This window comes from Nelumbo lutea, chromosome 1 (assembly GCF_056320005.1).
Source record: "Nelumbo lutea isolate HS-2025 chromosome 1, American lotus-T2T, whole genome shotgun sequence".
Lineage (NCBI taxonomy): Eukaryota > Viridiplantae > Streptophyta > Magnoliopsida > Proteales > Nelumbonaceae > Nelumbo > Nelumbo lutea.
In genome coordinates, this window is record NC_142684.1 from 167,625,857 (window position 1) to 167,641,041 (window position 15,185).

The window sequence follows — 15,185 nt, forward strand, 5'->3', positions numbered from 1 at the left end:
TGATTTATTAAATTATATTGGATTTCTTGAAAAAAATAATTCAATATATGGACAAAAAGCTAGACAGTTTGGATCAGTAAAAAAGATTTGATAGGTTTTATGATTGCATGGCCAGTATAAAGGTATAGTAATCCCAATTAAAGGTGATCTTATGCGACGGTGCCAACAGACCCAATTGGTAGTCTCTTGTTGGTCGAAGTGGAGACTTGGTATCAACTGAAGTTGGTACCAGGGTTGGGGGTTGTGGGTATAGGGGATGGACTATCTCTATTGTGTAGTCCCAAGCAAAACAGACAAACAAATAAATAAATAAATAAATGTGATTTTATGCATAAGACTTATAAGTCGGGTTGTCCAATTTGAAGAATTTCAATTAATTGGGCTTGGGTTAGGATTTGGGCCCTTCCAAAATTTAGCAAATTCCTAACTCAATCTGACCCAAGTTTCACCTCTAATTATATATATATATATGTGTGTGTGTGTGTGTGTGTGTGTGTGTGTGTGTGTGTGTGTGTGTGTGTGTGTATTCTACGATTAAAAGTATGACTTATGAGCATATAAAACTTTTCTTAACTAAACTAACCCTATTTTTTATTTTAGTCACACTCTAATTGTGATGACAAAAAATGTAATTTGAATTACTACCTTTCACCTTATTCAATAACCTATCATTGAGTCTTATATTTGAAGTATTAACTTTCATTTTCTTTCATTAAATCCTATATTTAAGGTATTTTTTTCTCACTAACAAATTTTTTTAATTAGATCTATATTAAATATAAAACCCATGCATGTTTTTTTTTTTTAAATTGACCAAAAACAAAGCTACTCTTCCATCTAGACGGTAGATAAGGAATTCAACCATCCAAGTCAAATGGATCAACCTATGACGTCATAGTTAAATAATAAAATTTTATAAAATAAATAAATAAAAACAATAAAAAATTTAGGTATCTCTGATATTTTAATTATATTAATCATGTTAAAGAAAAATACGTGTGATAAATAATAATTGTTTTTATTGATAATGGAAATGAAATAAAAAAATTGATATTGACCCAAAATGAAATTGTCTTTTTATTTAGTGGCAACTAGATTAGAGGTGTCAACCTTTGGTGTTATAATTAAATTATAAACATTAGAAAAAGATAAAAACACAAAACAATATATAAATGAAAATATGAAATTTTACATCTCTCCCAAAGAAAAACTACTATAAAGTAATCTCCCTTATTATCCCAATTTCATTTTCCTTGAGTCAAGTAGGGTTTCTACCAATTGATAGTTCTCTTTCATTGCCACATGAAGTTCTAGGAAGGTATCATCATCTCTATCCTAAGGTAATGACTTTGACCCATCATCTCTATTGCATAGGTTATCATAGTATCGTTGCATTGCTTCTCAGTAAGGTTATCTAGTACGAAATGAAGTATTTGTGTACTATGCAGCTGTCTGTATCCACGAATTAACCTAACCTAAATATTGTTGACTAATATTTTTCAATTACTCTTTACATATTATATTATACTTCATAGTTTAAATATTAACTTGAGAACCTAGGCAATGTGGTTAAAATCTCAGAGCTCCTATTACATGCCCAAAGCTCCAATAATGGTGAACTCTGAGGCTAAGCCGGATTGGGAGATTGAATAGGTTTCTATGTGGTGTCTTATCTTGATTGGACAAAAGCCTTGGTCTTTATTATTTCGATGATAGTCCTCTTTCTCTCTCTCCCTCCCTATTGTTTTTTCAAAAAAATAAAAAGTCATTTAGCACACAGAAGGGCATTATCAAAGGAAACTGGGTGGGTTTTATTGGAGACAATGGTTCTCCTCTATAGAATCGAAATGGTAAGATGCCTTCTTTTTTTTTTTTTTACAAAATTTTGCATATATACAAATAAACAAGAAAAGTACTGGAAATATTTTAAATCATGACTATCATAATTGAAAGATGAAGTTGGATAATCTATATAAAAAATTACCTAAAATCCACATGCTCTCATTCCCCATAAAAATTGAGTCCGAATCACCTGCCCACGAGAACTCTGCCCATGCCTACCCACAATACACTACCCCCCGTGAATTGGGAACATCTTCCCCTGCATAATACTATGCAGAGGATGAGATGTTCTCCATGTATGATTTCGATAAATGTTGGCAGAGTTCTCGTGGGCAGGAGATCCAAACTCATAAAAATTTACCTAAAATCTCTCTCCTCACCACACGTTCCTAATAATCTAAATAGTATCATCTTCTAAAATTTCTTTTAAACTACCTCCCCCACTTTCTCCTAAATTATCTCTAAGTCCTATTTATCTCCTTAATTATCTTTAATTCCTATTTATCTCTTTAATTATCTCTAATTCCCCCCACTTTTTATCTATTTCTATCAAAATTTTGAATTAAAAAATTTTTAAAAGTTATTTAAATATTCTAACAAAATTATATAGTAACTTTAAAATTTTATTAAAAACATAAAAAAATAGTTATAATAGATTTAATAATGATGTATTAACAATATAAATTATGGTTTTTTGGATTATTCAATTTAAATATGATTTAAATAATAAAAATTTAACATTAAAAAAATAAACTATTATTTAAAATTTTCAATAACTAAATATCTTAAATAACAAAATATTAAAAGTAGCTAAATAATTACATAGAAAAACATTTAATATTATGTAATAACTTTAAAATAAATTTCAAATAACATAAAATTTTAAGTATTTTATATATTGCTTCAATATTTAAATAACTAAATATTTTAACTAACAAAATATTTAAAATAACTAGATTTAAATAGTTAAAATAATGAAATTATGTAATAAATTCAAAAAAATATTAAAACTAGAAAAACAATTATAACATAATATTAAAAGTAATAATAATTTAATATTTTACAAAATTAATAACGAAATTATGTAGTAATAATAAAAATTATAATTTTACAGATTATTAAATTCAATAAATAATTAATATTTTAAATTTTAAATAATGGTAGTATTTAATAATCTAGAAACTAACTTTCATAAAAAATAAATATTTGTTAATAATAATAAATATCTTAATCTATATTTATTATATATATTTTTATACTAAAATTAATATGTATTGTATTTTTATTAATTATTTATAAATCTATTTTTGTTTTGTTATTTAACAAAAAAATCAATAATTATTAGATATTAAAATACTATTATTTAACATTGTAAATTTAATTTATTGTACTTATTGTATTTTTATTATAATTTATTTATTATTATTTATTAAAGATTAAACTATTATTTAATATTACACTATTTATTGATTAATTTAATACATATTTTTAGTATTAATTGTAATTTTGTAATTATTGTATTTATTACTTTCAGTAGTTATTTATTGTATTTCCATTATCAATATATTTTCAATAATTATGTATTTTCTCTATAAATTTTCAATAATTATTAGAGATTAAGCTATTGTTATTTATTAGAGATTATACTATTATTTTAGATAAAATTAGGAGTGCTCACGAGTTGGTTCGGTTCAATTGTAGGTTGTTAGGCCAACCAAAGCGACCTGGTCGGGTTGGGGAGTTGGTCACTCAAAACCAACTGACCATTAGTGAAAATCAGCCAACTCGGGTTGTATCGGTTTGGGTCAATTTTTAGTTTGGTTGGTTAGTTCAAAATATTTAAACTTAAAAAATTATATTTAAATTAAAAAAAAATCTATGATAGAATCATTAAAAAATAAATTTGTGATATAAAATATTTTGGACTAAGAAATGTGGGACCTTTTTCACTTTCCCGTATTAAAATATTATATTAAAAATATAAAATATTAATATATATCTATGATCAAGCCATTCAATTTTGGTCGATTTACAAATGGCCAAAGTGAAACTGATCCAACTTGGTCAGGTTTGGAAATTGTTGAACCAAAGCCGATTGGAAATAATAGAAATTGACCAACTCAGGTTGAGTTGGTCAGCTTAGCCGGTTTCATTAGTTTGATGAACAACCCTAGCCAAAATTAATTATTGTTATTTTTGTATTGTAAAACAATTATTGAAAGTAGTATATAAAATATAAGGGAAAATCTATGATGTGGGAAAGATATGGTATTAGAAGAGTTTTGACGAATCAAAATTAACCCATGAATTTTGATAAATAACACCTGATTGGCTACCACATTTATGATACTAATTGATTGGTAAAAAAATTTCAGATATCATATCTTTCCCATATCATAGTCGAACCCAAAATATAAATAAATATTAATTATTAAAAAAATTGAAAATATAAGACAATTGTATAATCTTATGTGTTTCTATTGTTTAGTTTTCGCTTAACAAATCCCGTGTATCGCACGGGTCCCCGCTAGTACAATACTAAAACTTGAAAATAAATGAATAAATTAAAATATGACCTATGTATTTGGATCTTATGAAAGTGTCTTGCATTTAAAAGGGGGAGGTGCCAAATAGCCTGGTAAAGTCTCTAGCTAGTTGTAGCGGAGACCTGGGATTGAGTCCCCCATTCGCATGGTTGAGGGAGGAGGGTTTATGCACATGCCTAAACCACATTAGATTGTATATTAAATCTCTGTTTGCACTATTTCCTTCACTTTATTTTAATTCAGGATCTCAATTAGAACAAAAAAGAAAGGGATATCTATGGTTTGTTCCCACTCGAAAATTTTTATTGGTTTACTGAATCTATTGTTTCAAATCCCCACCTATGCTATAGTTAGATCTATTCATGGACCGGGTAGCCTAATGGACCAGCTAGCTTAGCCCAGCCCATTCTAAGTTGGGCTTGGACATGATTTTAGGCCCACGGACTCGGGCTCGGGCCTAAAACATTGGGCCCAACCTTTTTTTGGGTTGGGCTGGGGCTTTCTCAAAAAAGCCCGGCCTGCACCTAGGCTCGATTTGATAACATATGAATGATATAATAAAAAATATATTTTATATGATATATATAATATTTTTTCTTCATTTCTATTCTCTTTTTTGAGTTTTGAGGTCTTTTAATAGAAATAAAATAGTTTTTTATTGAATGAAAAAGAAAAAAGTCATTTTTTTTAATGTTGGTTGGGCTCAGGCTCAGGACCGGCCCAGCCTGGTGGCCCCTGAATAGGTCTAGCTACAGTACCCCCTTGAGTCATGATTGATTCCCCCCATCTGTTACTACTCTCAACTTTACAAATTCATAAAAATTTATATGGTGGAGGAATCAATAAAAACCCCAAAACAAAAACTAATTGAATTTGGTTGTTAATCTCAATGCATTGCAGTACTAGTGCGGTAATCCTTACGTGGCCTTAAAAGATATCTCCTTAATTACCTTAAGATTGTGTTTGGTTTGGTAGAGAGAGAAAGAGAGAGAATGAGAGAGAATGAGAGAGCGCTAAAAAATTGAGGGAAATAGGGAACCTATCAACAAATAAAGCCTAGATCCACTGGGTCCACCTCAAAATGAACCAAACCTAAAGTCCGATTGAGGCTGACACTACCCTACCCGATAGGGTTGGGTCAGTGCAAGTTTACCACGTAACCCAACCCAAAGACATCCCTCTAGCAAAGTTGTTAAGGAATTTTGATAAGAACTCTCCCTAGATCTTCTGTTTCTCTCTTATTTCCTATGAAACCAAATATGGCCTAAAAGGGTATTCGTCCACATGTATTTTTTGTTGCCACATCAGCAAAATTATATTGTTTTTGCTGATGTGGTTGTATACATTTGGAGAACACCCCCCAAATGATCAAGGCCTCAAGGGGGTTAACATGTATTTTCCCTGATTTGAAACAGAAGATTGGTAATTAAGAAACTCTACTATAAAAGCCTTTCTTTCCTTGTCAAAGCCTCAAAGGTTTAAAACATAGAATATTCTCGGTTTGTTCACATAAACCCAACCCTTACGAAAATGAAAGCATCATCATGTCATTTAATTTGCTAGCTACTTTGACGGCTCCAATTTCTTTGGATATCTTTCAAAGACCTTTTGCTTCTTCAAGGCATGATTCTTTTTAACTAACCAACTTGTTATAAAGATAATCGTTTAATTTCCTAGAGTGTCAGATCCAACACACACCCCCTTAATTTTCTGAATTTGATAATCTTCAATTACCCGGCCCAAGTTGAATGCTAGTGGACCCAAATACAGCATTTAATTATATATTCATGTTTGGCATAAATTAAACAGCATACGGAAGCTAGCTAGATGTGTTCCTAACCACCAAGCGCAATATGGAATTCCAACCCCATTAAAAAGAGTAAAGACCCATCTGCTCAACACACAGGACCATGATCACTAATGGAATATCAAATTGATTATTCAACAATAACTGAACTAACTAATAAACAAACAAAACAAGCTAATGGGATGAATAAATGCCCCATCAGCATGCACATGGCCATGCTCCCTACTTCTCTTGGGTCATTGAAGTTGTTAATTATATCTATCCCTCTCTTTTTAAAAAAAATAAGGCATGATGCAAAGAATCCCTTGAGAAAAGTAGCATTAATTAAAATTGAAAGAATAATTAAAAACACACACAGCAACAACTACAGCAGCAGCAGCAGAAGCAACGACAAAAACAGCAACAACAACGACAATAAGGTTTTGATTATTAAGCACACCATTAATAACAAACAAGCTAGACATAGCCAGGTCTCAAATGTTATTGCTTCATGTTCATAACAAATATCCCGTCTTTCTATATATTCATAAAACAAACCACAGTACTACACAGACACCAAAGCATCCTGCGCCACCCATCTCACCCATTTTCTTCTGTTGATTGTTCCTCGTAGAAACTGGGAGATCAGATCAGCAGGCTCTGGTGTGGGGCTCTTCAGCTTCTCTTCTTGCATTTCTCCACAGCTCTTGGCGCTGAAAATTTTAAATGACAGAGATCAATGGAAAGGAATATTGTGTCTGGACAAAACCCTCCATGACAGGTGAAATAGTTTAAAGTATACAGTGCCCTACTGTGAAAATAATGGTACTACTGTTGTAACTTTGTTTCTAGTGGTAGAAACAATACTGATCTGAGAAAGGGTATTTACCACTGTCTGCTGCTTGTAATTGGAGCTGACTTGCAAACAAATGTCTCGTTTTCAGCTTTTGTGACAGAAGGAGGCTTAGCTAGCTTCCACCTCTTAAGCTATTTTAATATGGTAAATAAATAGCTGGAGGTCTGAATGTTTTTGGTCCTTAATTTCATCTTAAAGATGGAATAGGAGAAAGAAAAATAAAACAAATTTCCTCTGATGGAAATGATGACAGAAAGCCCAAAACCAAAACCTTTGTTTGATCTATGGTTACCCATGTTTGTGTATTAAGGAACTCACCAAGTCCAATTGCCTCAGATCCCTTCATTATTCGCAAACGCTTGCATGAATCCACAAACATCCTGGTTGAAACCAAAGAGATCAAAGTTAGCAAAATTTGCTTAATTTCTAAGGAGATCTATTGAATGGGATCTGCAATTCTGCATCAACTTCTGGTAGCCATGGCCACAAGACTGTGTTAGCTAGAGAACTCACTGGCACAAAGCTGTGACTAGAGCACCTGAGAATTGGATTCTACCATTTTTAGTTCTGTAACAGTTGGAAGAACACAAAGATGGAACTTACTCCCAAGGGACATCGCCAACAAGCATCCAATCACCATCTTTGTCTTCATACGTGGGCACGTACTCTGAGCCGTTCAGCAGATCCATCAACTTGCTCTCATTCATGAAATCCTTCATTCCCTGGGGCCCGCAGTTACCTTCACCCAACAACAGCACACACAGAAGAGCAAGAACCAGCAGGGATTACTTGTCTTGATAAAACAACAGTAAGAGAAAGAATTACAGCGTAAAGCTATATATAGGAAGAAAGAAAGAAAAAAAAAATGATTTGATTTAAAGAAAAAGGAATTAATTAATATATCATAATAAATGCTAATTGCGTACCGATGGTGAAGGAGCTGAACATCTTTCCTAGAGCATCAGAGAGCTCCTGGTAGCTCTTGTACATCTTCAAGTCCACCTTACGTAGGTAAGGTGCGCCGTCCATACTAACCTTAACAAACGCTGCGCTGCTGCTAACCTTCTCACCTTCCTCTGTGCTGCTTTTCTGGACAGAAAGTATGTTCTTACGGAACGATCGGACTGGTGGCCAACCCACCACCTGTGCCCTGAAATCCCCATTTTCACGTTAAGATAACACTGATTTCTATACAGCTCTACTCTTTATGCAAATTAATTAAAACTATAGAAAAATGGGGAAAAAAACAGAAAAACTTTGATAAGATAAGATGCTTCCCATGTATTGTAAATCAATATAAAGCTTATGGTATTGGAATTTGGAAGAAAGAAAACAAATTATTCTTGAAATGTGTAGGAAAAATGTAAATTTTAGGCTTAGAGGATGGAATGTGTTCCAATTAATTCTACATATTCATGGTTGGAAAAAAAGTTTCTTTGTTTAGACTGTACTTTTAATATGTTCTCTTGTGTCTTTTGTATTTTCCTGTGGTTGATATTTACTCAAATTTTAACAATTTTCATTGTTTAAAATTATCAGAAACTTTTGCAAGGCAAAGAAAAACATGTTGAGTTTTCTTTTTCTGTTTTAATTAGTTTGGTTTCAAGTAGAGTTGAGATGATGATGATGATAAGTATCATTATTATTATGTTAAGATCTAGTTCCTTTTTGAATCATCGCCACTAGGCACTAGCTTTCCAATTCAAAAGGGAAGTGAAAAGTATATGTTTTATTTTTTTTTTCTAATTTTTAATATTTATAAAAAACCGCAAAAAGAAAAAGAAGATATTCTTTTGGAGGGAAAAAGATGTTTGGCCTCAATATTCACCACCACAAGAACATGAAATAGGAAATACTGTTAAGAGAAGGAAATAATAGATAAAAATTCATTGAACACAAACACAACAAGAGAGAGAGAGAGAGAGAGAGAGAGAGAGAGAGCGAGCGAGCGAGCGAGCTAACTTGGCCGGGGGCTTAGCTAGGTCGTTAGTGCATGAAAGAAGGTTCTTCTCCTTGGGTGAATTCTTCTTCTCGGATGGGTCCATAACCGACTCCTTAGAGGGAAGGTTAAGCTTGAGATCAACAGTCTCACAGAAGCCTCTCTTGCCACCATTCTTAGTCGCGGAGGGAGTCGACTCGCCTTCACTTCCGCCTCCGCCACCAGGCAGCCCGAGACGGAGCTCAGTCTCTTCAAAATTCAGGCTATACTCGTCGCGCTCCGCGCCGAGCATGTTCGCCATTTTCCGGCAAACTTCCATGAAAATATTCCGTCAATGAAGCCTCAACTTTGGCGTCTTCTCTACTTTCCTTGGTTTTTTTCTACCTTTTCGTCTACTGGGTGGGGTGGTGTGGTTAAGAGAGATGGATATAAGGAGAGGTCTATAAAGGGATGAAGAGAGAATAGAAGCAGAGTAAGAAACGTGGATGAGTGTAGATGGAGAGAGAAAGAGAAGTGAAATAAAGCTTCGGAAGAAGGTGTATTTGGCTTAGTGTGAATTAATATATGGATGAGTATGAGTGCACACTGTCCTATTGGGTTTCCACCGAGCAGATCCTGACACGTGGACATATAATGTTAGCTGGATCTTCTGAAGCGTGGCCTTAGGAAGCTGACAACATGTTTACGTCAGTACGCGAATGATTGTGGTGAAGCCAGTGGACAGCCCAGTTGTCGTCTGTACCCTTCTCCCTTTCTGGCCTTAGTCCTCCTGTAGTTTTGTACTCTCTCTCTCTCTCTCATCAGTCCCACCCATCTCTTTCTTAATCTTTTTTTTTTTTGATAAGTCTTCTCTTTCTTAATCGCCAACTAAACCATAACCCTTTTTCATACATAAATTATTTTCAACATTATCACATTTTCTTGAATTATTTAAAAAAAAATTAATTTGCTTGTCTCTCTCTCTAATGGTAGGTTGATGAGTTTGAACTTCACTTAATTAAGATGAGGATTTGTGTGAATTATTAAATTTTATAATAAGAATGAACTGTTTAATGAAGGGGCCCTATTGAACCACCGTCTCTTAATTTCTTGTATCATAATTCCTGTTTATTAGTTTTCTGAATCATTTGAAAGAAGTTGAAGTAACTACTTGAACTGGTTCCCCATGATTCCCTAATCAAAATCAAGCAACATTTTTGAGCCCAAAGAAAATGGTTGGACCTAATGCTTGTCCCAATTCACTTTCTAAATAATAATGATTCAGTTTGGAAAAATAGAGGAAATTTTGGCTATTCTTTCTCATTTTCTTGTGGAAAAAAGCTTTTTATTTTGTCCATTAGTCTTGATTAAAGAAGGTATGATTGAAACAAATTATGCCATTCTAGTTGAAATGGTTTTCACCCTCATTATTCTTCTTGAAAAATCTTCACTTCTAATTATAAGCCAGTGAATAGAGCTTTCTGCTCTTTGTATAACTTTGAAGGGCAGGTAACATGTCCCCTCTCTCTCTCATCCTTTTAATATTTTCATGATCATTAACAATAAAGCTTTTCTTTTTCTTTTTCTTTATAATAAAAACGATTTTAGTTGAAATAATCTTTATAAGAAAGCTGTGTTAGAAGTAATTTTTGGAGATTCAAAAGTAGGAAAAGATGGGCAAGAGTGAGAATTATATTGCTTTGCATTTGCAGTGGGAGCTTGGAGGGGTTAATTTGTCATCTTATCAAAAAATGGGATGTGCCCAGATCACTCCACTATTTTTAGTTTGGTTTAATTTAATTTTTTTTAATGTGGATTGTGTGCTTTTGTTTGCTGAGGCCCATGGAGGGAAGTAGGAGTGGGGCCCGTGTTGGAGGGGTCGGACAAGTCAACCGGTTGGAAGCATGTGCTGAGATTCATTGGGGGCGAGACTCGAGAGAGATCTTGGGGCCCATCAACTCCATGTGACTTTGTTGGCAATGTCGCCTAGCGTCTAACCCCTCTCCCATGTGCGTCTCTCCAGGGAGTCTACTCTCTCTCTCTCTCTTAATTAATTTAACTTATATTTAGTTTAATTAATTCAACCCCTCTACAGTCTGCACTCCCTAATACCTCCCCCCTAATCACCACGTGGCCCAGTCTATTCACGCTTAATTATGCAATCAGGATGGAACCCAACCCCAACAGGGACATTTTGGTCATTTCTATCTATACAGCCCATACATTGCCACGTGTCACGTGGATAAACTCGTCAGCAATGTTGGGGAATTGCAATATGTACAATATTGACCAGTACTAGTACTAAATAAAGACTTACGGTTATGGAGTCAATGGACGAAAACGCCCTTGGTGTCTCTGTTCAATGTTACCTCCCCTTGGAACCAGTGTGAACACATACAATGTCCCTACTTCTCAATTAATGGCGTCGGTGGTCGGAGGCAAAACCCAAAACCAAAAGTGAAAGAGTAATTTTATGCTTTTTACCTATTGATTATTCAATTAAAATACTTTAACAAACTCCAAGTGAAGAGTAGATACATTTTTAATGAGAACCTTCTATGAATCTATTAATATGATCAAGATTTGTCAGCATAAATTAACAAGGATAAAGTTTTTACTCTAATTAAAAAATTTCTTTCTTTCTTTATTTCTTATTAAGGTAAATTCATGGCAGTTAGTCAAAGTAAAGCAGACATGATTTCTCCATAGTTTTCTATTGAAACACTCTTGAAGGAGCCCACAAGATCAGATGACTATGGGCAGGCCTCTCTAGAAGGTTTCTATCATTCTAGAGCCAATCTTCTAACCTATAGGCTTCTAGCAATAATTTCCAATTTGAGTATCTGGGTTTGGATTGGCAAACTCAACCCATTTTATAACTGGATCCGGATGGAGAAATTTTGGATAAAACCCATAAAAAAAAATAATAATGCAGAAACACAGCACCAAAACCAGTCAATTTTGCACTAAACACGGTTGTACACAATCCGGTACATTATTAAAAGCACAATCTGGTACATTATTCTAGCAAGCTCTTAAAAGCTCTCATTCTGTAATCTGTGATTGAGGTTTCATCCTTCTCTGCAATATGTATTATTAGATGTTTTCAACATATCACATTCCTCTGCATTAAGAGTACGGTGCCGGACAATTCATATCTTCAATTCTATGTCTAGTAACACTAGGGAAGCAAAATTTAGTATCAGAAACAGAAACTGAAGAGATTTGTTGAAGCAGCAGGAGATGAAGTAATCAATGAAAGAAAAAAAAAAGCTTGGCATCTTAGAGATCATATCTTTACTAGGTCCAAGGGATCCAAGAAAAGAACATTCAATAGGAAATTAAGTGAAGCTGCCAAAATCTTAGCATTAAAGGAGCTAAGTCATCACTAGACTCACTACTACTGGCCAAACACTTGTCATGACAGATGTCCTATCGATGAGGGTTATAAAATTGCAAATCTGTGAGTTTTAAACCCCCTAAAGCTGTCATAACTTGTCAACCATGCTTGCAATTATGGGCCATGATCTTGATTATTGGATCAATAGTTTATGATGCAATGACTTGGGACCAAGGATCAAAGTATCGAAACGGGCGCTGACGTAAAAATTGCATACTACCCTCCCAGAATGACACCATTTCAGAACCAGATTTGAAATCATTGTTCTCCTTGATGAATATATAGAACTTTGAATATCTTAATTCTCCCAAATTCACAGTATGTTTAATTATCGCCCGCCCTAAAAACCAATACTTATCATATGATATGGCGTGATACTGATACATATCGATACTTTAACCCTTGCTTATAACTCCCATTTAAAGATAAACCAATCGGTGCATTGACCGGGTCAAACCAATGACCTAGCACACTGAGAAAAGGAGAATTAAGAGAAGACTGCCCCTTGATTTGGTTTAGTTATCAGCTATTCTGTATGATTCAATTTGGTTTTAATTTGGTAAATGATCAATTTTGGAACTGGAATTTTCAATCAATTGTTCTTTTTAAAAACATTGTTTGGACGTGGGGACTGTAGAGCCTTATCACTATCGGTGGGTTGTGAATTGGGTGGTGCTGGCGCTATCACCCCTGTCACGCAAGTATTCTCTGTGGGTTATTCACGTTCGAATGAACAGGGCATGTGGGTTAAACAAGGGTGTTAGTTCTTAGGGTTTGGCCAAGAAATTACTAGTCGGAGGGCCTATATAAAGGTTGGAGTGAGGCCTTGAAATAAAAAAAGGAAAAATTTTTTGATCTTAAGTTCTAGCTTTTCAAGTAGTTGGCCGACATGGGTAATGCCGCTTTATGCTCCCATCAAGGTCAGACAAAGCCCTTCTCACCAAAATGGGTCTTCACCATCCATTTAACATAATCCTGGCCACAATTGTTATCTAATTTAGAAAGCAAAAACAAGACTTTAAAGATTGGCATGTTCACTACATAATTTATTATACGTATTTATATACATTTGTGTTTACAGTAGATTCCAACACCGAAAATAAATACCTTTTGATCTTTGCCTAGGTACGAGATGAAAAGCCCACGTTGTAAGTACTTTTGAGGACATTTGGATAACCATGTAAATTCAATCAAGATCAAATCACACATTAATTTTATGGATATGAAAAGCCCACATTGACTTGCATTATATCACCAACCATGAACCAATTCATTTGATTAACAATGCCAATAATCTTGTGTTTCAATCAAAAGGTAATGAAAAGAATCACCATCGATCACCATCATCATCATTATCACCACCAACATCATTATCATCTAAGTCTTGTTTCCAATAACAGATGGGCTACGTTGAATCCTGTTTTGTCATTCTGTTCTATTTATTGGCAAATTATAAATGCTTAAATCATTCTTTTTACATCCAAATTAGAAAAAGAATGAAGATAATCAATTAAGGATTGATTCTATCAGGACCAGCCCACATTGTGGGGCCATGCAACTAACAGACTTCATCAAGAACACACCTGTTTCAATTGCTAGATATATAATCAAACGGCTTATAATATGCCAACCACTTGTATTATTATTAGAGCATGATAAATAGTTATCCCATCAACAATTTCTGGATATTGCCCGAGCAAACTTACCACCAAAATTATCATAACTCATTAATCTTAGCTTTTTATTGGCCAAGGTGGATACTAAAAAGCAGGTCAGAAGTCACATCCACTAGAAGGAAACATCCCCAACCCTAGCTGTGTCCCGCCCCTGTCAATATCCCCATTCTGGATTAGCTTCCAGCCTTAACTGCATAAACCCATCAAGCCAAATTCCTCCTAATGAAATCAGACCTCAGCATTCAAAGGAATTATGCTTGCACAAAAATGTGTTTTCTTCTTCTTCTTTAACTGTTTGTTTGAACCTTGAGTCAAAAATTCAAAGGACAAACATGTAAACACAACAAATATTTTGGAAAACCAAACGACTGCTAATCTCGAATGAAAGTGACTGACACTAAGAATCTGGCTGTTATCATTATAAAGACCTTAGGTTTAGTAGTTGCTTTGTGGGCCTAGTGACTGTGATTAAAAGACCATAATTAGCATTTCTGTCAATCACATTGTGATGATCATTCTGTGAATATCTGACTGGCAATTGAGCCATGCAATTTGGGATGTTAATCCCCACTAATTAAGCCTAATAAAATCACAACAAATTAAGTATCTTAATTAAGAGTTTATATTTTTCTAGTTGTAGTTATCAGTTAGTCATTGCATTTTTTTTCTTTATTTTTTGTGAAATATAATTCAAGTTACAGGAAAATGAGGGATAAGAACAAAATAGAGTGCACGGGAGGCCCACTGACCATACCATAGAGAATCTACAGTTCCATGAATTGACGATTACTTTGGAGGGATGCTGATTGACCATCTCAACTACTTGGTCATCACCTAGCTGGCGATAGCTTGAGCCATGTAATTTGAGGTCTTAATTACACGTAAATCTAATAAAACCCCAATAAAGATAAGCATTGCTGACCAATGTTGTCACAGCAGATCCCATCACCAGGTGGCAGCTTACGTGGCTGCTCGGCAGGGCTACGCGTGTTTCCCACATCACCATCTATCTCAAGAGCAAGTTTTAACCAAAGTTTGATAGAACCCCAATTTGTTTTTTCTTTTGAAATTGAGAATATTTGAATTTTCAAGGGCCTAGGTTAATTTCAAAATGGTCCAAAACATCGTGGGGATGTGGACTGTGGTGAGTGAAAATAACAA

General features: G+C 34.1%; 1 protein-coding gene across 1 annotated transcript; it reads right to left on the reverse strand.

Moving 5' to 3' along the window:
* Positions 1 to 6,500: 6,500 nt before the first annotated feature.
* On the reverse strand, positions 6,501 to 9,720 carry LOC148879021 (auxin-responsive protein IAA16-like). The gene is made up of 5 exons (XM_088960388.1): positions 8,993 to 9,720; positions 7,957 to 8,180; positions 7,634 to 7,769; positions 7,349 to 7,410; positions 6,501 to 6,887 (listed from the first exon to the last, which is right to left on the reverse strand). Exons 1-5 carry the CDS (start codon positions 9,286 to 9,288, stop codon positions 6,850 to 6,852), a joined length of 756 nt encoding a protein of 251 aa, XP_088816514.1. The 5' UTR covers positions 9,289 to 9,720; the 3' UTR covers positions 6,501 to 6,849.
* Positions 9,721 to 15,185: the final 5,465 nt, after the last annotated feature.